At 42.5% G+C, this 21203-nt stretch overlaps 3 protein-coding genes across 11 annotated transcripts in view; 1 reads left to right on the top strand and 2 right to left on the bottom strand.

The window, feature by feature from the left end:
- Positions 1-13465, top strand: part of ANKRD6 (ankyrin repeat domain 6) — a 93405-nt gene extending 79940 nt beyond the window's left edge. For 4 of the 6 annotated variants that reach the window (XM_030945991.1, XM_030945990.1, XM_030945994.1 and 1 more), the window contains 10 exons: positions 157-255; positions 1827-1925; positions 2143-2220; positions 3032-3136; positions 3385-3525; positions 3755-3931; positions 5910-6062; positions 6613-6726; positions 8446-8788; positions 9783-13465. In XM_030945991.1, the coding sequence (XP_030801851.1) occupies positions 157-255; positions 1827-1925; positions 2143-2220; positions 3032-3136; positions 3385-3525; positions 3755-3931; positions 5910-6062; positions 6613-6726; positions 8446-8788; positions 9783-10342 (1869 nt within the window). In that variant the 3' untranslated portion in view covers positions 10343-13465. The remainder of the gene's footprint in view (positions 1-156; positions 256-1826; positions 1926-2142; positions 2221-3031; positions 3137-3384; positions 3526-3754; positions 3932-5909; positions 6063-6612; positions 6727-8445; positions 8789-9782) is intronic. The other 2 variants (XM_030945993.1, XM_030945995.1) reach the window with 1 other exon arrangement.
- A 99-nt stretch (positions 13466-13564) lies between these two features.
- On the bottom strand, positions 13565-15690 carry LYRM2 (LYR motif containing 2). 2 transcript variants are annotated; one of them, XM_030945998.1, is made up of 3 exons: positions 15478-15686; positions 15187-15327; positions 13565-14269 (listed from the first exon to the last, which is right to left on the bottom strand). In XM_030945998.1, exons 1-3 carry the CDS (start codon positions 15598-15600, stop codon positions 14189-14191), a joined length of 345 nt encoding a protein of 114 aa, XP_030801858.1. In that variant the 5' UTR covers positions 15601-15686; the 3' UTR covers positions 13565-14188. The 2 variants fall into 2 exon arrangements, with proteins under 2 accessions (XP_030801858.1, XP_030801857.1); XM_030945997.1 differs by having other exon boundaries at positions 15187-15690.
- Positions 15684-21203, bottom strand: part of MDN1 (midasin AAA ATPase 1) — a 92314-nt gene continuing 86794 nt past the window's right edge. For all 3 annotated transcript variants that reach the window (XM_030945989.1, XM_030945988.1, XM_030945986.1), the window contains exons 97-102: positions 20930-21104; positions 20238-20311; positions 20030-20144; positions 19324-19387; positions 17975-18117; positions 15684-16623 (exon numbers count right to left, since the gene is read on the bottom strand). In XM_030945989.1, coding sequence (XP_030801849.1) covers positions 16435-16623; positions 17975-18117; positions 19324-19387; positions 20030-20144; positions 20238-20311; positions 20930-21104 — 760 coding nt within the window. In that variant the 3' untranslated portion in view covers positions 15684-16434. The remainder of the gene's footprint in view (positions 16624-17974; positions 18118-19323; positions 19388-20029; positions 20145-20237; positions 20312-20929; positions 21105-21203) is intronic.

A 21203-nucleotide genomic window follows, 5' to 3' on the forward strand; every position in this document is an offset into this window, starting at 1 on the left:
TTTGTACTGCAGAGAAGACAGCATTGCTGTTCTGTGGAGGTGTGTGGTGTTTACTGCTCTTTCTGATTTAATAGGATTATTTCATCCCTGAACATCATGACGAGTACAGGCTTTCTCACAGTGATTACATGCTCAGAGCTTTGTTTCTGTTTGCAGGCAGGAGATACCTGTCTGCATGTGGCTGCTCGTTATAATCACTTGCCCATCATTAGGGTGCTGCTCAGTGCTTTCTGTTCTGTCCATGAAAAGAACCAGGTCAGTGCATGAACCTCATTGTGACTCTGTGCCCTTTGCATATGGCCAGTTGTTGGGAAGAGGAATTCCTACCCAAGTAATCCTGCTTCACTCTGTGTGTTCCACTGTACCACCAAGCTTTTAAGAATAGCCTTAAAGTAATGGCATATCAGTGGTTTATTATTTTGCCATCGCATTTGCATTATTTCTTTAAAGCATTGCTTATTTATGAGGTGATTTAATGATCTTATAGCCATTACAGAGACATTGTGAAGCACAACTCACTGACATTTAGATGCTGCTAAAGTGCAAATTCCTCTGGAATACTTTTCTTTGCTGCAGTTTGCAGTAGGGGGAATTAAGAGGACATAAAAGTGAAGACAAAGCGTGCTCTAAATTCAAAGTAATGATCAGTCCAGCCTAGGATTAATCATCCATAGTTGTTTTATAGGGAGGTAACTGATTGCTGTACCTATAGCATAGCCTAATTGGGTAGTAGAAGGGAATGAAATTGGTACATTAAAACGTTTTAAATCTGCTAAATAAACATATTATGTGGTGCTTAACCATATTTTCTCATGTTCCTGGGAAATCTTCGAGGTGTAATTGAGGATCATAAAGATCTTTTCTGAACTGTACATTTAATGTTCTTTCTTCACTATGAGATATTACAGCAAACAAAATAGGTTTCAGCATATGAAATTTACTGTGTAATTTTATTTGGAAATGAGTTTTTTAACTTGCAAAATGAGCTACTGAATATTAAGATCAACTGGTGTGAACCTGGCCCAGAGAGACATCCCTTTCCCTCATTCCCCAGCACTACCTGAAGTTGTTCCATATTTGCCCATAGAATGATTTGATTTAGGAGTACACCTTGTCTAAGTTAGCAACAGGCACTAGTCCTGAGGAAATCTGATTTTATGAAGGCCAAATGCAAGACCAGGGGGACAGGAAGGCATTGTACACATGTGTCCAGTCCCACTTGAACAGTTGCTGGCTCTGTTACCAGTGCCCAAATCTGATCCGGGCTGTCTTCACCTCACTGCACCAGGACAAGGGCAGGGCAGTGTGTTAGTGCTGGACCCAGACTGCCTCCTGGCTCTGATCCAAAATCTGTTCTTCCTGAGGAAACCTGGGAAGAGCATGCCAACCATCTCGCTGCCAGTACTTACCTGAGTATTTGATACATCACCACCTGCACATTAAATAATCAAACCTGGGGGGGGAAAAAGAAGAGAAGGTTGTAGTGGGAAAACTTGTTCTACCCTCAGATGTCGTATCCATTTACTGGAGGTAGAGCTGGGCTGTCTCCAAGCTGCATCATGTGTCACTTGATTTAGATAAATCAGATCCCGAGAGCCCCAGCTGCATTTCTCAAACCCAGGCTGAAGTAGCACTTTACCCCCTCCTGTCATCTTCCTCCCCAGTCAGTCATTTTTTTATTGACCAGGCCTTATTTAAGCTTAGTTGTTGCATCAGTAAGTGTAGGTTTTTTTCATCTCTGAGCATCTTTTAGGAAGGTGTGAATTTTGTAGGGTGAGACTCAAGGACTAGTGTCACAAGTTTGTTTTCTGCTTTCTGACTTGCAGGCAGGGGATACTGCACTCCATGTAGCTGCTGCTCTAAATCACAAGAAGGTGGTGAAGCTCTTGCTGGAGGCAGGGGCTGATGCATCTGTTGTCAACAATGTAAGCAGGACACAGAGTTTCTCTGGTATTTTATATTAATGTAGAGTCTCTTCAACATTCCTCATTGGTTGTGAAGTGTTGAATTATATCTGGATAAATTAATGCAATTGGTCACTTTGCTCTTGTGCACAGAGTATACACTGAACTTGGTTGGAGAAATTTCATGTTTCCAGTAGCTTGTGTTTTGAAGGAAATGCTGTTTTCTTTTTTCTCTCAGGCAGGCCAGACCCCTCTAGAGGTTGCCAGACAGCACAATAACCCCGAGGTTGCACTCCTGCTCACTAAAGCATCACAGGTACATTACACATTTCTCCCCAACACACACATACACATGGAACTGAGGCCACTTCATCTTGGGAGGCTGCATCCCCTGCTCCTTGTCTTCTGCTGTGAAAGGTTACTACATTTCTGCTGGCATGGTGGGCTGGGCTCAGGTTCTATTGACATAGAGCCTTTCAGCCCCCAAAGCGAGCAAGGTGTGCAGATTAAGCCTCAGCATGAAGTGCTGTCAGAGGTCTGTCTCTGTGTCCTGACTGGCAAAGGGTGCCACTTGTTCAGAGGCACTTGTTCCCTGCAGTGGCCCAGGGGTTAGAAAGTTGCCCTGTACCCTGAAGCTCCTGAGTTGTGTCTCTCTGCTGCCTGCCTCAGGCATAGCCCATCCCCAGAGGGGTGGTTAGCACTGGAGGATGCTTTGCAATGGGGACAAAATGTTTATGGCCTGTTTATACTTCACAGCAGTGTGTGAAATGCTGCAATGCTCTTTCGGCCAGAAGGCAGGAGGGCATGAGACCAGGCACAATCCTTGCCCTTCTCCTTGTCACCTCTGCATGAAAAGGGCTGGGCTTGGCTTGGGAACCAGCCCAAGGACAGCAGAGAAGGTGCTCACCCTTCTAGGGGACAGCAGAGTGCCCCAAGAGACTGAGTTCTGTGCTGGTGTGTTTTCACAGCCATAAACACCCATGTTGCTTGGCTCATCAGTGTCCATCTGGCAGTGCACTCTCCTTTATCCGTTGCCTTTCAGAAAAGGAAAAGATCTGCTCTGTTATTTGTCTTCTGTGGTAGGAAAGAGCGTGACATCACTGAGTAACAGTGTGGTCTGTCTTCAGGTCTCGCGTTTTAACCGTGGGAGAAGCCTGAGGAAGAAGAGAGAGAGACTGAAGGAGGAAAGGAGGGCTCAGTCAGTGCCACGCGATGAAGTGGTACAGAGCAAGGTACAGCCTGGCATTACCAGCTGGATCTGCTGTAAGGAGGGACTGTCACCAAAACCCATTAAGGACACAGTCTGTTTGGAGCCGTCACTGTGCATGGCCACAGCAGCTGCCTGAAGCAGTTTGTCATGCTCTGCTGCTAAAGCATTTCCCACTCACATGTGCAGAGCAGCTTAAAGCTAGGCAATCGAAGAAGAGGCTCCTTTTCCCCATCTCTACAACTGCTCTGAACTTCCTGTCTTTGCTTCAAGCAGGGCAGTGTCTCAGCTGCTGACGACACACCAAGCAGCGACCAGCCCCCAGAGAGGAAGAACAATCTGAAGGATAAACCCCGGTCAGCCTCACCAGATCCCAAAGGGAAAAAGAGCAAAAAGAAAAAGCCAAAGGAAAAGGTATCAGTAGATTTAAAACAGCAGAGAGAAAGAAGGGATAGCTGTACAGAAGTGATGTGGGTCCCTTTGGTGTGTTGGGGCAGCAGCCCCACCATGCTCCTGGGGCAGAGATAATCTTCAGATAAAAGTAATTTTTGCTGTGATTGTCACAATAAATTTGTCCCATTCCCACTAGGAATAGTTTACCAAGGTGCTCATATAGTCAAAACATTGTGTGTATGTTACACAGGTTTCAGCACTCTCAGACCCCATCTCCCCAGCTGACCAGCAGGCACTCCCTCAGCCTCAGAAGATCGTGCCTAAGCGCAGAAGCAAACACCACTGCTCCTCTCCACCCCCTCCCCACGAGGTCCGAGCCTACCAGCTCTACACGCTGTACCGAGGGAAGGACGGGAAGGTGATGCAGGTGAGCCACTGCCCTCACAGAGGGACACACCGCGAGCACCTGTGGAGCTGGGACACAGGTAATGGATAGAAAATATGCTCCACTAACTGCACTCTCAGGGGCATGAAATCACGGCTTGGCATTGGTTTTCCTTGCTTGGGCTTCATCTGCATTTTGGCCTGAAATCTGGCAAACAATAAGCTGGTTTTGTGCCTGTTAAAGAAGACATACTTAAGTAGTTTTGGTCTGCAAAGATAAGGGGTGAACAGTAATTGGAAATGACATGAGAACTTTCATTATATACTTTGGAATATTAAGAATTCCAACAGGAGAAAGAGATTTTCCAAGGAAAAGCGGTGTGTGAGCACCAAAAGCTTACTACCTAAACCGAGAGGCTGAGTAAGCTCCATAGATTTAGTTCCAGTTCTTTCAGCATTTTGCAACATGTCTTCAGGTATTCTGTGTTTACTGGGGGCAGTATTTCTATAGAAACTGGTAAACAAATAAACCCGGAGCTACGAGGCCACATGCATTTATTCCGGTTTGGAGAATAATATTTTAGTCACTTTATTACACAATTAATTACCAGTAGATATTTATAAGAAAGCATAGGAACAGATATTAAATTATCCTGTAGACACTGTAGATATCTGTATTGTTGTTTTTTTAATATTACCCTCCTGTACTCCTGGAAGGTCTATCCTTTCATTTCCTTAGCTTCTCACATCCATCCATCAGCTCTTGCAAGTCCCTTCCTGTAGTTCAGAATTTCAGCTGATTCTGAAGACCATTGAAGTCAGACTTCTAGGGTTTTAGTGGCTGTTTACTGCTTTCCAACCTCTCCATGTAATGTTTGAGAAATTTCCAGACAGGGGCACTATGGAATTATCCTATAGCAGACATCAGGAAGGCTGGGGGACCTTTCATACATTAAAGGGATAAAAGAGCAGAGAGGTGCAGAAGGACTTGGGGAGTAGAGAGGTGCAGAAAGCAGACAGGACTTGTATACAAATCTCATTTGTTCACAAAGATTGGCTTAACAGTGCTAGACTCCCATACAGTATTTCCTGAAATACATGACATTCCTTTTTGCTTGTCTGTCTTCTTTGATGCCCTGAGGCCATGAGTAGCAAACATAATTTCTGAAGTACATGTACTTCTGAAGCTTTCATTAGTACTCAGCAAACCACCCACCTTTCCCTGTCAAGGGAATAACCCCCAATTTATGAAACATTGCTGTGGGGCTAAAGAAGAGAGGGAGGCTCCTCTGCAGACAGATTTCAGAGCAGCTGCTTTGGGCTACTGGCATAGCCCCTGAAGGAGCCACTTTCTGCCTTTGCACTGCAGAGGAAGCTGATGAGGTTTAGCTGTCCTTGCTTGTCCTGCTGGCCTTTTGTGACCATCTCCCAGAGAGATTTAAATGTGGTCATTGCAGCTTCCCTTGCAGAGGGGCCATGGGATGGTGTCACATGAGTCAAAGGCAGGCAGAGGAGTGCCCAGCAGGGAAGGGGCAGCTGAATGCCAGGAGGGTGAGGGCAAACAGAAGCAGAGAGGGCTTGCCATCCAGTAGAGAAAAAGGACAGAGCACAGGACTGCTCTTATGTTTAAAAGCAAATGCACACAACACACACACATCCACAAAATCCGATTTTTTTTTATAATTGAGAATTACAGCATTGAGACACAAGGTATAGGCCTGTGATGTATTCCCTCAGCCAGCACACAGGCTCTGACCTCAGTGCTGCTTGTAGCCCCAGTGAAATCAACGCTGCTGTGTTAGGGTGTGTCCATACACACCAGATCAATCCATGTGTAGGCTGTGCTTTTTCAACTAACAGCCCATCTGCTGAGCTGCTGTAAGATACTGTCAGGAGGGTGAGATATAGTACATGGGATAGAAGAACCCAGGACTGACTGAAGGAGGCTGTGATAATGTTCCAAGTGTGCTAAGAGGGTGGTGGGGTGTAGCAAGTAAATGTATCATCATCACTCCTTTCAGGCACCCATAAATGGATGTCGTTGTGAGCCCCTGATAAATAAACTGGAGAATCAGCTGGATGCAACAGTGGAAGAGATAAAAGCTGAGCTTGGGACAGTACAAGATAAAATGAATATTAAGCTGGGCCAGATGGAAAGCAAAACTCAGCATCAAGTAAGAATATGACCCGAAGTTCTGCTTGCCTATATGATTTAGAAACATATCCCAAACTTCATTAATATTTTCATTGTAATGATCCATTTTTTGCTTCTTGTGTTGTAAAAGCAAACCTGAACTCTAATACTCAAGTTCAGGGAACTGTGACATTCCACTGGGACTGATCTTGCAAACTAGGGAAAAACACATTTAATGTGTTAAGCAGCTTCTGGTGCTTCTTTAGACAACAAATCTTAAGGGCTTGAGCCATTAAGACAGAAAGAAGGCAGTCCTATGACTAGTCAGTTCATAATTGTCAAAATCCCTCTTGCTGAATTATGTATGCATTGAGATTCAAGATCCTCTAAATTACTTTTTATTTTTAATTTAATAGTTATTCATTGGTAATTTTGTGATTGAGCCTCTTTGCAAGCTAAATCTAGTTGTAGTTGGCAGCATTTCTAGAAACCAAGACTGAAAGACAGACGGTAGTTTGATTTACAGAGTTCACAGGTGGGAGTTTGGTTTGTAACACGATGATCTCAGCTGCACAGTGTTTTCCCCACAGCTCCGAGTTCTGGACAAGCTGATGGCCGAGCGGCTGTCGGCAGAGAGGACAGAGTGCCTTCACCGCCTGCAGCAGCACACGGAGCTGGAGAAGAGTGAGGGGGAGAAGCGGCAGGTAGGGCTTGAAACAGCCACTCCCTCTTAGTCCATGCCCTGGCAGGTCAGCTCAGGAGTTTCATTCCAGCACGCAGAAAATATCAGAGATGTGTCACGTCTGTTAAAACAGGTAAAAGAGCTTCAAAGACCAAATTATTCCTACCTACCATCTTAGTCACTAAACCAAATTTATGATGTTTTTGCATTAGAAATGAGGAACGTGAAATCCAGTCCCACTGCTGTAATTTAATTTGGTGCATCGCTAGTGTGGGATCTACAACAAAATACCATTTTTCTAACATAGTGATTTGCAAAAATTTCCAGCACTAAATTTTTCACAGTTGTGCTTGCAGCTTTTGCTTCATTAGAGGACATATGCAGGAACATATCCAAATAGTAAAAAAGACAAAGATCTGTGTTGTTCCTTTTCCTTCTCATCTGTTTGGTTGTGGGCCCTGAGAATCTCTCCCTTCTTCTGTATCTGATCTTTTTCCCTCCCATGTATTAAAAGGCTGAAGTTCTTTCCTCTGATGTTAGCAACACAGCACCATCTCCAAGCTGTGTATTACTGTCAATAGGAAAGTCCTTTTTGGTATGCTTGTTCAACCAGCAGGACAAGAACAACTGCTCCCATAGAGATCCAGCTCCTGCAAAAACTCACCATTTAAAACCTGCTGAGAAATTTGTGTTTCTCCACTCAAACAGATGACTTTAAAATAAAGTTCATTTTCTTATTATTGGTATTCTTCCAAGAATTGAGAAATACACTTTGTGCTAGGAAAATGTCATGAGTGTTTGTAAGACCATTCCAAATCCATGTAAAAAGACTGACAGCTGTGATAATCCTTGCATAGGTTACTGATCAGGATACTTGGGTCTAATGTCCACCAAACACTCTTCTCCAAACTAACGCAGCTTTAATTTTTGTTTTATAAGAGACATGTATTGGCTTCTGAACATCTAGGCTTGTGCTCCATCTCCTTGTAATCTCCATTTAAGACACATGATGCTGGAGTGATACATCACTCTGCTGAATTAAGTGATATCAGCTGTTTCTGCTCAGTTAGGTCTACATGAAACACCTGAAAAAATAGAATTGGGCTTTACTGAACACACTGACTAAATATCATTGTGCCTAGGAGGGCCTGACCTAAATTCATGATGTCATATGAACAACAGGGTGAAAAGAGCTACTCCTATTTTAAATTACTTCAATGCATCTGCAGCTGACACTTATTAAGCATCTGTGTAATTTGAAAGCTGTTACTGATTTATCATTTAGTGGAGGACTCAGCTTTATGACTGAATGAACAGAGAAGCAGAGGTTGGTAATTGTATAAAGTTGTCCCCCAGAAGTGTCTAATTTGAATTTCACTCTTAAAAAATGATCACGTGGTGTTCCTTGCACTTAGAAAGTACCATTGACTGTATGATTAAACACATCATCCCTGATAGAGTACTCAAAGTTGAACTGGAAGTAGAATATTCATATCTAAGAGATGGTAGCTTGGACTAAAGAGACTGCCTTTCATAAGCTCACTAGCTTAGCATAGTTCTCCACCTTTTTTGATCTGCAGTCCTTTGAATATTCCCAGTGGCAGCATGCCCATCTGAATAGGGAGTCTAAGCCCACAGATACCCAGCTTGCTTCTCTGTGTCCCTGCCACATGTCGTCAGCAGCCCAGAAACCACAGGATGTCATAATAGGATTATGTAATTTACAGTCTCTTTCTGATAGATTTCCTTGGTTGATGAGCTGAAGACCTGGTGCTTGTTGAAGATTCAGAATCTGGAGCTCAAGCTTTCTGGAGATTCCAGGTCATCAAGACCAAAATCAACTTTGTCCACTTGTGAGTCTCTCACTGAGACCCTGGATACTGACAACAACCCCAACAGTGCCAAGGACTGTAAAGCCAACCAGCCTGTGCTGCAGTCAGAGGGCTCCCACCAGCATTCCTATATCACACTTCCAAATAGCCTCTTGGAAGATGGGGGAAGGAGCAGAGTCCAGATGCCAGAACAAAGCTTTGGGCAACACTTTTGCATTAAACAAGATGGAGCACTGGGTACAACCACGTCAGGTACTTAGCTGTCATATCCCTTTAAGGGCGAGCTCATTTACTGAGGGGTACTTGTATTATTAATAATAATTCTGGTGGTGTGCTTTCCCCCCTCCATATGCCTGATGGCTTGGGATTTGAATACACTTCAGGGCAGCCACTGGGAATATTTTAAGAGGTGGCTGGGTGGAATTCCACTCACTGTTCCTGATGCTTCTGCTATGTCTTTGAAGCAAAAGTCCTTTGGTGCTCTGAATAACTCTTGGCCCTGGAAGCTTCTGAAGGAAAAAAAAAAAAAAGAAGAACAGCCAGGTGTCCACAGCCAAGTAGAATGCTGAGCCCTGGCTTCTGTAAGATACAATCTGTATGTCCCCCAAACACCAAGCAAAGTGAACAGGCATGGATGCCCCATCAAATAGAAAGGCATGTAAGAGATCTTGTGGTGCTTCAGCGTGATCTATTCTGTATTGGAACAGTTCAAAAGCATAGAAATGTGTGACCTTTCCAAAATTACTGGGACTTCAAGTTTTGTAGAAGCAGAGAGTTCATAAATATCAGCAGACATAACCTACTTTGGAAATCTAGATTGATAGTTGTTACATGTCCTTCTGATGAAGTCACAGAAAGGTTTGGATTGGAAAGGGCCCTAAAGATAATCTCGTTCTAACCCCCCTGCCATGGGTAGGGACACTTTTCACTGTACCAGGTTGCTCAGAGCCACATCCAGCCTGGCCTTGCACACTTCTGAGCATTGAGGCAACCACAACTTCTCTGGGTAACCTGTGCCAGTGCCTCACAGTGAAGAATTTTTGGCTAATATTTATGTCCTTTGCCTGTTGTCCATCCTCTAATGACTTTCTGTTACATCACCTGACTGTGAAGATGTGATAAACTAATATAAGCCTGTACAAAGTACACACAAAACCCTACCATTCATCAAACAACGAGGTCTTCTGAGTGCTAAAATAAATGCCCAGAGCTTTTCTTAATATATTGTCTATAATTTGTTCTGTAGGTACAGAGCAACAGGTAGCGGCTGGTGGACCAGTTTCTTCTTCTGCCCCTGCTCAAGATGTCAGGCCAAAGGACAAAGCTGTGAGTGCCAGCACGTTCCACAGGTTCCAGCAGGAGCTGCCCTCCTCCGAGCTTTCGGGCTCCAAATTAAGACATGTTAAAGTTCAAGCTGCTTTGCAGCCAGTGACTGAACCTGCAAAGACTGAACCACAGAGCGGCTACTTCCTTGACAAAGGAACTCAGACAAAAAAGTCCAGCAAAAGTGGGCAGTCGAGGCACAAAGCTGTGCACCACGGTGGGGCACAGCAGGGCCAGGAGCAGCAGCCCTCGGGCCCGCCTGCCCCTCCGCTCAGAGACACCTCCCAGGCCCTGGAGATCACCCAGTACTTCTTCGAGGCCGTCTCCACGCAGATGGAGAAGTGGTACGAGCGCAAGATAGAAGAGGCCCGGTGCCAAGCCAACCAGAGAGCGCAGCAGGACAAAGCTGCGCTCAAGGAGCACATCAAATGCTTAGAAGAGGAGCTGAGCAAATTAAGGACTAAGGTGCAGAAAGAGAGCTAGCATCTGCCAGGCAGCTAATCAAGCAACAGGACTCATTTTGGAACCTGCTGTATGGGAATTGGGAATATTGATAGATATTTGTAGTGCCTGTTACATCCAAACACAACACACTATTTCAGGAGTAGAAATAACTTTGGAAACTCCATAACTGAGGAGAGTTCATATGCAAACTATATTGATAACGAAGAGATGCTGCAGATTAATCTTTCTTTGTTATTTCCAAGAGTCTGTCAATATTGCACTCTCAGTTTCCAGATGCTGCTTGAAACCAAACTGCATTAGCAACCAAAACTGCTTCTGAAAAGGGAATTCCCTTACTTCCACACAGACTAGAGGGTTCTACTGTATGCTACATGTAAACATGTTGTGTTACCAGTAGTGAAATAAATCCAGGATGTTTGAAAGTTTTTGACAGAATTATTTAGCGATGAAGGGCTATTGATTCTATTTTAGATATGCCCAGGGCCTCTCTCTAGTCAGTGGAGAGAAGATAAAGAACCCACTCCAGGTACAAGCTGATGGTAGCTGACGGATGCAGGCTTCCAGCTGGGAGAGGGCAGGCAACCATGGAGGGAGATGCTAGGGCAAATCATCCCAATAGATACAGAAGCTTCAGCTACCACTTTGCTTTTCTCTTGGTTTGCCATGATTAAAACAAATGCTAAATCTAATTTGTCTTTTTTTAAATGTTGTCCTGCTTGCAGAGCTCCTTGTGATTGCACTATTGTTGGGGCCCTATTCCAGTAATCTGACTGAGAACTTTTGTTTAGGGCATGGATGACAAGTATTTTACTGTAACCGTGGTCTGTTTTTTAGCTTGAATGTTTTATATAAATATTTTTTCCTTCAATCAGGAAATGGCTAAATTGTCTACTATTGAAGAAGCTTGAAAAAGTCCTTTATCTAAGGAAGTGAAAGCTTGGCTTCCTGTATTCAAATTTTATTTTTCTGCAGTCAGGATTTTTTCCCAGGCACCTTGCCCAGACTGTCTACCTTTTTTCCTCTGAATGATTCCTCCTCTGTTTTTTCCCCTCTGTCCCTAAAAAGGAGACCAGGCCCTAATGAGTCTACAGGTTTTAGAACAAACAGTCCCACAAAACAGCACTCAACATCTAAAAAGTTTTATAACTGTGTTTTGTTATAAAATCAGAACTTTCATTGACCAATGTTGTCCATGCTGACAGACTCCAGATAATTTCAAGGTACTCTTAACTATTGCATCTGCATCCCTTTAGGGTTTCCTCCTTACACATCTGAGAAGGCTCCATCAGATCCTGCTAGAAATATAAGTTTACTTTCCAGATCATGATAGAACAACTGTTCAAAATCAGTTCCAATACAGGATGGTACTGTTATGCCAAGGAGAAAAATACTTTTTTTCTGTACTAAGAAGCTCTAAAATCAATACAAAATACTTTACAGTGTTGAAGAATGCCATTCACTAATTAGTAATTAAGCTTTTGTCTTCTTAGCAGATGTATAAAGCAAAAAAGTAATATTATATAACAATATTTTTAAAGTTCCTAATAATGCACTATCATGACAGGAGAAGTGTATATGCAGCTATGGAAATACTAGTTTTCTTGCTCTGACTTCTGTAGTCTAACATAGACACTTTGGTATGTTTACAGTTTTATTTGAGCTACAGTAGGAATGCAGAAGCATGCTATTGAAGTTTTGTATCACCTGGATGAAGTTAATGTCTTGCCAAGCAATTAAAGTAAGTGTTGCTCAGAAATGTGTGGTGTAACATTTTCTAGCCACAGAAAACTAACAGTCTCCTCACTTGACTCTGAAGGGGGAGCAGAATTTTAGACTTTAACTTCTAAGCTTTTTGTTTGTGGTTATAAAACACAGAAGTGGAATCTGCCATCTGTGCAGAGGGAAGCTGCAGGGACTGAGTGCTGTCTGCTGGCTGGTGCAGGTGTCCCTTTCAGAAGTTACAGGGCTGAGTTGTGCACAGATCACACACACTCCTGAGCTTCCCCAAGCTCAAGGGACAGGCTGTGGCTTTAACTCGACTTCCCATACAGACCACACTGGACCACACTCCTAAGTCCAAGTAATTTAAGTAAATCCAAGTAATTACCAAGTAATCTAAGGCAGTAACCAGGCTGCAGGTTACTGATTTTAGAGGTTCTCTGAAGCCAGTGAGTGTATGGTAAAAGAAAGAGAAGCATTTTCTGGTAATTCCTTTCTATACCCCTCCCTTCTTCAAAACTGTGAAGGATTTTATAAAACAGGTGTGATCAACCTATCTGTCTCTTCAGGTAAGTTTACTTACCCTTGCAGGCTGTACTTTTTAGGACTCTTTAAGGCTTCTGGCTGGCAGTTTTATACTTGGCAAGCCCACAGAGCAGTGGAGATGAAGGGCAGCAGCACTCAAGAGGTCAGCATCTGTCCAGGGTCCTGTCTGTCAGTCCTTACTCTGGATTACATGCCCACAACCTGGGAATGTACAAACTGGGAGTCAAAGGGGTAATGTATGCTCTGGGCTCTGAAAGGAAAGGACCATGGTGAGGCAGCAGGGTACAGCCTCCTGATTAAGGAACAGAAATCCAAGCACTGGCTGAAGGGGAATGGAAGGCTACTATGGTAACAGCCAATATTGGGTTATGGCTGTTTAGTCAAAATACCTTTGTAAGCAGCACTTTCTCTTAATGTGAAAAATAAATCCCCAACATAAAAATGTTCTGTCAAGTCTGTTCTACCAGAAAATGTTAATAAAATGTAAATTTTTAATGAAGCGTTTTTAGATATGTATTTTTCCACTGACTGATTGAAGCTCAGAGGCTTCAGTCTATACAGATCTGAACCACAGCTCCTGCTCTCAACTGGGGTCATTCCTCCTGTAGCCTGGAATTCTGTCCTGTCCCTTCCCTGGTGCCAGTGGTGATACCTGTTTACCAGATTTGCTGCCAGTCTGTGCAGCTCAGGAATTCTGCAGAAAACCACCTTTGAAACAGGGGCGCTCCCCAAGGGAACTACAGTAGCAGAGCAGAAGAGGGAAGAGATCCTGCATGTCTTGGATCACAAATTAAAATAGTTAGGCATCAATCTGCTGCTGCCTGTCTAGCTATGTGGAGAAAATCCCCAGCTCATCCAGGCATTTTAAAATTAAATTGAAAAAAAAGATACACCACAGCACAAGGAAAGTGAAAATAGTTGCAAACTAAAAACTAGAAGTGAAGTAGTATAACATTTGAATAAACAAACCACAGCTTTTGCAGTTAGTATTTTCTACCTGTAATTTTTATTTATATATTGACTTTTAAATACTAGTTTAAAGGTATCTGGTAATAAACATCTCTGAGGCTAAAACCTCCCATTTTCATAAATAAAGACCTCTCCTTTTTAAGTTTTATTCAGCTACTGAAAATCAACATCTACACACAAAACGTTTTTTAATATTTGTTTGTTCTGGGCCAATATATCCCAAATTCTTTTTTTCATCATAAATTTTGGTGAAAATCCTAGGTACAGTACATGACCAGCTGTCACTGTGAATATTACCAATTACACCTTCCACAGTAAAAAAGCAGACAAAATAATCTGGCATTTATTTATTTTCCATTGCACTGGCAGTTAATGCTGTTTAACTGTAATTTTGGTGCTTTCTGCTTTTCCTGCAGCACATTACATCATCCATGCAGTTCTATAATGTCCAGGGTAGCAAAACTGAGAAATGGATTGGGTAAGGGGGAAAACCAAAACCCCCACTGTGATAGATTCCTCCTTCAAACATTACCAGGTTGCCAGCAAAGGCTGCCATTGTAACCACATTCTGGAAAAAACACTGTGCCTATTTTGCAATAAATAAAAATTAAACTGTCAACAAAATGAAGATCAGGATTTTGCCAGCTTAAGTGTTCTCTGAAGTTCCTGAAGTTGCATGTTGCCTTGAGTAATCATCATCCTGATTGCATCCTGTAAAACAGAATGGAATCTAGTGAACTGTATGTCTGTACACAGCATGGGTTTTACACAAGCATGCAGACTTTTAATGCATTAAAATACATTCAATAACATACAACTCTTACTGGCACTACTGTCATTTACTACTTTGTGTGACATAACACTGTGATGGTTAAAAACCAGGTAAATAAAAGGATTAATTTTCTCCAGTTCCTTACCAATGTACTTGGTTGTGGCTTTGCTTTAAAACTCAGTTTTTAGTAGGATTCAAACCCCTAATAATGTTTTCTTTATGCCTGTGTGTATTGCCTTTGCAAGCCAGTAGTGAGACCAGCACACGAGCATTATGGAGATGGGTTTTACACAGCAGGTGTGGGTTTCTATCAACATTATCTAAGGCCTCTAAGGCTTTGTCTGCATAATTCAGCCACCAATTCCTTGGATGCTGGTTAGAACAGGGAATGAATGACAAAGCAGAAGACAGGATATGCAATAGAAATGCGAAGGTTTCTGCATTTCACACTTGCTTCACATCCTTAACCATCCCATCTGATTGTATTCTGCTTGAATATAGGTGAAATTAAAGTTTAAAAAAAATCTATAAAAAGCTTAACTGTTACTAAGTTTGTGTTAGTTACCATATATATACGGTTTTCCTGATCTGTGATTTGAGTAAGTACAGTATTTGTTGATCAGGGTTTCACTCCAGATTATTGTCTGGAAATTATAGAAACATTACTACCGTTAAGAGGGGAAATAATATTTAGAGATGCTGGATTATTTCTTCGCATAAATGTGGAAATAGTAACAGGAGACTTTTCACCAGTCCGGAAGTGACACCTACAAACAAACCCCAAGACACACGACAGGACAGTGCAGTGACCATGCCCGAGGCCAGTCGATCAGAGTGGCGGGGTCCCAATCCTCACCTCTTCTGTAGCATCCTTATTTCTCTTGAATTCCTCCCTGGCCCAGTCCTTTAAGTAGCGGCGATCCTGCTCAGCAGGGACCTCCCGGATAGCCCGCAGGATCTTGCGGTACAACTGAAGGACCTGCTGCCGCCTCAGGAACTGCCAAGGAGAGAGGGAAGTCTGCCCGCCGCCCCAGGGCACTGCTGCGAGCTGCGCCCTCGGCGCTTTGCTTTGAGGGGTATTTAAACAACCACCGAGTTCCCCATCGTTTGTACAGGACGCAGCTTGCCCGACCCCCGTGCCCCGTACCTGTTTGAGGGTGAGCGCGGCCGGCGGGAGCCGCCCGGCGGCCATGACACGGCTCCGCCCCACTCCCTGCCCCGCCACGGGGCCGCCGAGCCCGCCCCGCGCGGGCGGGGCCGAGGCCGCCATTTCCTGCGTCACCGCAGCACTCACGGCCGGGCCGGGTTGTTTCAGCTTTGATCAATTCAAGGCGCAGACGTCGTAATTACAAAGAGTGGTACCTCTTTTTATTAGTATAGACGATACAAGATGCATAGCCTTTGCAATGAAAAATCACGTCCGTGATTTATGAAACATCCCCAACGCCTGCCTCGGATGGGGCAAACTTCACAGTGTAAAGTGGTAAGGCAGGGATCAGCGTATGGCGTGATTAAGAAAACTCCCTGCTGCTATCGTCAGGCAAAAATCGGCAATAATTAAAAAGGATGTGTTAAAACCGCAGAATAGTTTCAAGTATTCAAGTACTTTTTTTTTTTTTGGTTGACTGATTAAAATCATCTGCTTCTCCTGCTCCCCCACTCCTTCGTTCCCAGAGGCACCTCCACATGGGCGATGCTGAAAACGCTTTATTTGTGAGACACCTCAAATTCTAATGCAGAAATGCCTTCCTAGGAACAAGACTGGTTTTACTTATGGCAGGGAGGGAGCAGCAGGAATAATATTACCGCTATTAATACTACAAATTTTTTTTAAAGGTAATAAGTTATTACAAGAGAATTTGAGACAAGTTTTACATTTCTTGTGGGAATAGCAGGAGACAGTCTCACCATTGCATAATTGTCCTCTGACACCTTGGGAAGGATGCACCCAAACCATTCTCTTCTTACACAGTCTCTGCCCCAGGGCAGCTCCCGCAGGACAATCCCACTCAGGAAGAGCTTTATGAGCCCTCCCATGAAATGCAGTTTCTTGTATTTCAGCAGTTCAGCAGCAGCAATCGGGTTCTGACCTTGTCTACAAAGCCTAAAGAGTGTCGGAGGCAGTCACCAGCTCAAACCACTGTCTGAGGGCATCACTCAGAGTTTCTGGGAGCGCGTTCACATCTCTAAGGATCATGTAGAACGGGAATGGGAATTCTTCCATGTAAGACCTGATTTCAGGCAATTCTCCAGGTCCTTTGAATATAGGTACTTTAATGTCCAAAATAGAATCCTGTAAAAAAAAGTGCTGATGTTACTACTAAATGACACACATATTCTATGATCACTGATAGAATTTACCCTATTTTCTAAGTACTTATAATTCTCCCCCTTTAGATTAAAAGTTAATAAAATACTTTTAAGATTAAAAGCTCTAAGTGTTCAGTGGTAAATCAGATCAGAAGCTGAGCATTAATCAGTTAAATTCTTTTGCCCTTTTAGATAAAAGTGTACTAATCCATGAATTATAGGCTAGAAGGGACTAAGCTTAAGCTTCTGCAATACCAAATTCTGTAAATAAATTGTCTTTTCTTAGCATATTACAATTTGAGTTTACTGTTGGCACTTTAGTTTCATTAATTTGATGCCTTCCCATAAGAGTCTGTAATCTCTTTAGTGCTGAGTTCAATTCATATTTGTGCAGTGCTCTAACAAAAGATTCTTTAGCAACTTCACAGTATTTCAGCAAATACTACGAAGACAAAAATCAGATTAAACTCCAGCTGTGCTTCTTGTAACTTCTTAGTTGCTCAGTGTAGCAGCTGAGAAATTAATAAAGGTTACAGAAAACACCTTTTTTTTCCCCAGGAGAAAAAGCTTATAAAAGACACCCAGAATTTTCGCTTGATACTACCAGGTTTCATCAGAACCTTTCAGCTGTTTGTCAGCAGGAGAACTGTTAGTTTTTCAACACTAAATATAGCAGATGAGTTTTGTATGCAAAAATAAAGATACAGAAGAAAACACAAACAACAAAATTAGAGTCTTTACCACATAATTGTCTATCAGGCTTGTTTGCTCTCTTACTGCACTACAGAGCCTTCCTGAAACACTCTCATTTATTTCAGCTTCCCATCCAAGATATCTCAAGTTTTCTTCCCCCATTACCAGATGCAGGACTCAGCTTTCCCAACTGAGGGACTAAATAACTCTCACACACTGCCTTCTGTCTAATGTTTAATCTCATACTGGCTCCAGCTGTCATGTCAATTGGGGACTGCTGTCAGAAATTATCAAGCTGAATCAGAGCTGAGATGGAACAAAGCATCTCTGAAACTCCAAATCTGTCAACCTGCCAGCTGCTTCCCTGGTGGCCAAGAGCTACGAGCATTCTGTTTGAAGACGGGAGCTCTTAGCCTTTCTGTGGCATGGAAGCAGAGTTGTTTTTTTTTTTTAACACAAAAGATAAAAAGCACAGTAGGAAGAAATGGTAGATCTGACAGACGTGGAAAACTGCACTTGGGTTCAATATCTCTGACCTCTACAAAAGATAAGGTAGCTGTATGGCACTATAAAAGACAAGAAAAGGATTTGTATCAGTTTCTCATTCACTGCAGTTGAATACTTCTCCCTTGTTCACTTACCCGGGAATTAGGGTTGTCCAACACTACAAAAATAGCAAAGATATTGGCACTCCGAGCTGCTTGAACTGCTGCTGTCACCCGTTCCTTGCCTTCCAAGAAAAGGCCTCTTCCATCAGATACAATCAAAAGCAGCTGTGCTGTTTCTGAGCACAAAGCACATTTAAAACTCCAGTAAATTCAGAGTAAAACGTTTAAAAGACAAAAACCTCTATTTTGCTGTTTGGCCTGTGGGTATAATGGAAAAAGGAGTATTCCTAAGGATATTAACTCCTCAAATAGAATTCTGTCAAGTCAGTCCAATTATTCTGAAGTAGTCCTCCTGAAACATCAGACATCACACCCATGCTGAATTCCTCAGCACCAACCATTACTGAAGACATGTTACTTGACCCAAGTTGCCCCTAGAGTCAGATACATCCCTCTAGAGGTACATTTTAAGTTATGTATTTAATTACACATAAAATCACAGTAATTACAGTCAGGAATGCAAGCCCTAATTGTTACAGGGGGATGCAGAACAAACTTCTGCAGACAGGCCCCAGATGTGACAGGGCTTTGTCTTTTTACAGAAAGAGGTGATGGATCCTACAGCCTTTTCTCTTGCCAGCTCCCTAATCCTAAGGAGCTGATTGCTGCTGCATCCCCACCTGGTTTACACAGAACTGGATACAGCTCCCCCTCAGAATATTGTGACACCCTGGCCACCCTGTGGCAAAGGAGCTGTGGATTATAAATCCCAGACTGTCCAGTTCTTTGGAGTACTTCAACAACAAGAACTTATAAAAAATACCGGTGCCACCATGACAAGCTTTTAACTGTCACAAAGAAATCTTTTAGACTAACTATGGGGCAGACATGAGGCAAGCAGTCTTCCAGCTTTTCTTGGAAAGAAAAGCAGCCCATGACCTAAAATTGCAGGACAGTGAAAGGCAGGTAGGAGGCAAATTCCCTCCTTAGAGCAGTGTGCTTCTGGATACCTAGAGAACTCAAGCTCTCAAGCAGGAGCAGAAGTGTCTAGAGAGTCAGGGTCCTTAGGAAGCTGGACAATGCTCCCAGCTGGCACTGTCTACACCTTAACACGGTCTGCAATCAGGAGGTAGACAGGTAAGGCGTGTCATTTTAAAAAGTCTTACACAAAATTTTAGTGACTTACTGACAAATATGAAGTAGGTGTCACCTGGGTTTTGAGCTAAATTTCAACCAGGCATTGCTTTTGACAAACCAAAACCCAAAGCCCTGATGCAAGTGATGTTTCAGTCCTAGGAATCTTCCTGGCAGGATCCTACTTCAGGACTGTAGTGAGCATTCTGCTGCCATGGCAACAAGCACAGTAACACAAAAAAACTCACCCGGATTAATATTTTGAGACAACTGCTGTGCTGCAGCAAACATATTTGCTGATGATTCTAGAAACTGCAAAGGAAATAAGTAAGAAAATCAAGTTATCTCACCATAAAAGTAACAAACTTAAAAATGAAAACATTTCTAAAGAACAGCTTTCTCTCTTTTAAATGCTAAGACAGTCTGAACACGTAACACAGGTACAATTCTTAGCATTTTTCTGTATCAACTTCAGCTTTAAATTTATTAAGTACTTTTGAACTAAAGAATCTTCAGAGAGCCTTCAAACAGAATTTATTTTTTCCCAATACTAGCAAAGCCATCAACACAGTACACTGTTAATGAGATTAATGGCATCACTGAAAATATACATCCTGTTTCTAGGTTGAACTTCTTTGGCTTCAGCTTGAAACAGACGTATCTAGCCTTATACTCCCTATTAAAATTAAGAACATCAACAGTACCCAAAATACTTTTTAAGACTTAATATAGAGAAAGGTGAATGCTTAAAAGTGGTATACATCAGAACTAAAAGTGAGAAAACACTCTTCCTGTTACAAAATTATTACCATTTTATTTCTTTGTTATCTAACCTGCCATCAGACTCTCAAATACAAAGAAAACTAGTAAGTGTTACAAAGTGATCATGAAGCTGCTGATATCTTGTCTGGAAGAGACTGGTAAACCTGTTGCCCTAGAGGCATTTTTCTGTACCTGGGCTATTTTTGTTTTCTTCTGCTGAAACTTGCAAAGACGCAGTATCCGTGTCCCTGACTGGTCACTGAACTGCTCGTGGAACGGGTGCAACAGCTGAACAGTCTCTCCAAAGCTTCAGAAAACAGGAGAAAATTACAGCATGAAACTGGTGTTTACATTCTGCTCTGAAGTACTGAAGAAAAGTCAAGATTTCAAATAAACTCACCTACACACAGCAATTTGTCCCACTTCTAGAAGAGTCAGAGCATTTCCAATAACTGCCAGGGATTCATATGCAAGCTATTAAAGACAAAGGTTGCATCAAAAATTAACATAGTCAATGTTTTACTCAAAGCCCAGTATTAAATATGAAGAGTGTTACTGAAATTATTTTTCATCATCTAGAAAGATAATTGAAGAGACTGCCTGTCCTTTTGCCTATCTTATGTAAGACAGTGCAGTAAACATACACTAGTTCTGCTTGAGGGCTTCAGCTGATTGATTTAGACACACCACTTTAGGTAGGCTAATGAAATAAATAAATAACTGTTCAGAAGGAAACACACCATTTTAATTAATAAAAACCCTACAAGTGGTCTATGATGAATGGATATTTAGTGCTCCAATGAACTGCCAGATAAGGAAGTTTCAGACTTTTGTAGGCCACAAAAAGTAATTTTACAGTGGATATGTACACCTCTAACAAACTTAAGAGCTCATCCTTTCAGCTAATTTTCACTGATCTTATGTTAATTCTCTCAGGCATGAAGTGACAACAGTTCAAGCACATGGACTGGAAAAATAGGTGTTTTGGAATTATCAGACTTTCCAGCAGCCACCAGCCCCATATGAAACAAGTCAGCAACTACACATCAATGACAGGTGGTTTCTCCATGCTCCTCCCAAGGTTTATTTTACCTGTTTAGAGTGATTGTCAATCATACTAGAGGAATCATCAATAGCCAGGCAGATCTGGTACTGTCGTTTGCTGGGCTTGGTCCTTCGCAGCCAGATCTTGTCCTTTCGGAACTGACTGGCAATGTACGGGATCACTTTGCGCATGTTCAGCCTTTTCCCAGTTCTGTAGTCTCCTCTGAAAGTTGAGAAAAAAGACATAGTGACAGGGGTTATCAGCAGATATCTCATTCTGGAAATCCATGGCCTATGCAGCATATACACCAAATAATTTTTT

The sequence above is a fragment of the Camarhynchus parvulus genome, chromosome 3 (genome assembly GCF_901933205.1).
Source record: "Camarhynchus parvulus chromosome 3, STF_HiC, whole genome shotgun sequence".
NCBI classification, from domain to species: Eukaryota; Metazoa; Chordata; class Aves; order Passeriformes; family Thraupidae; genus Camarhynchus; species Camarhynchus parvulus.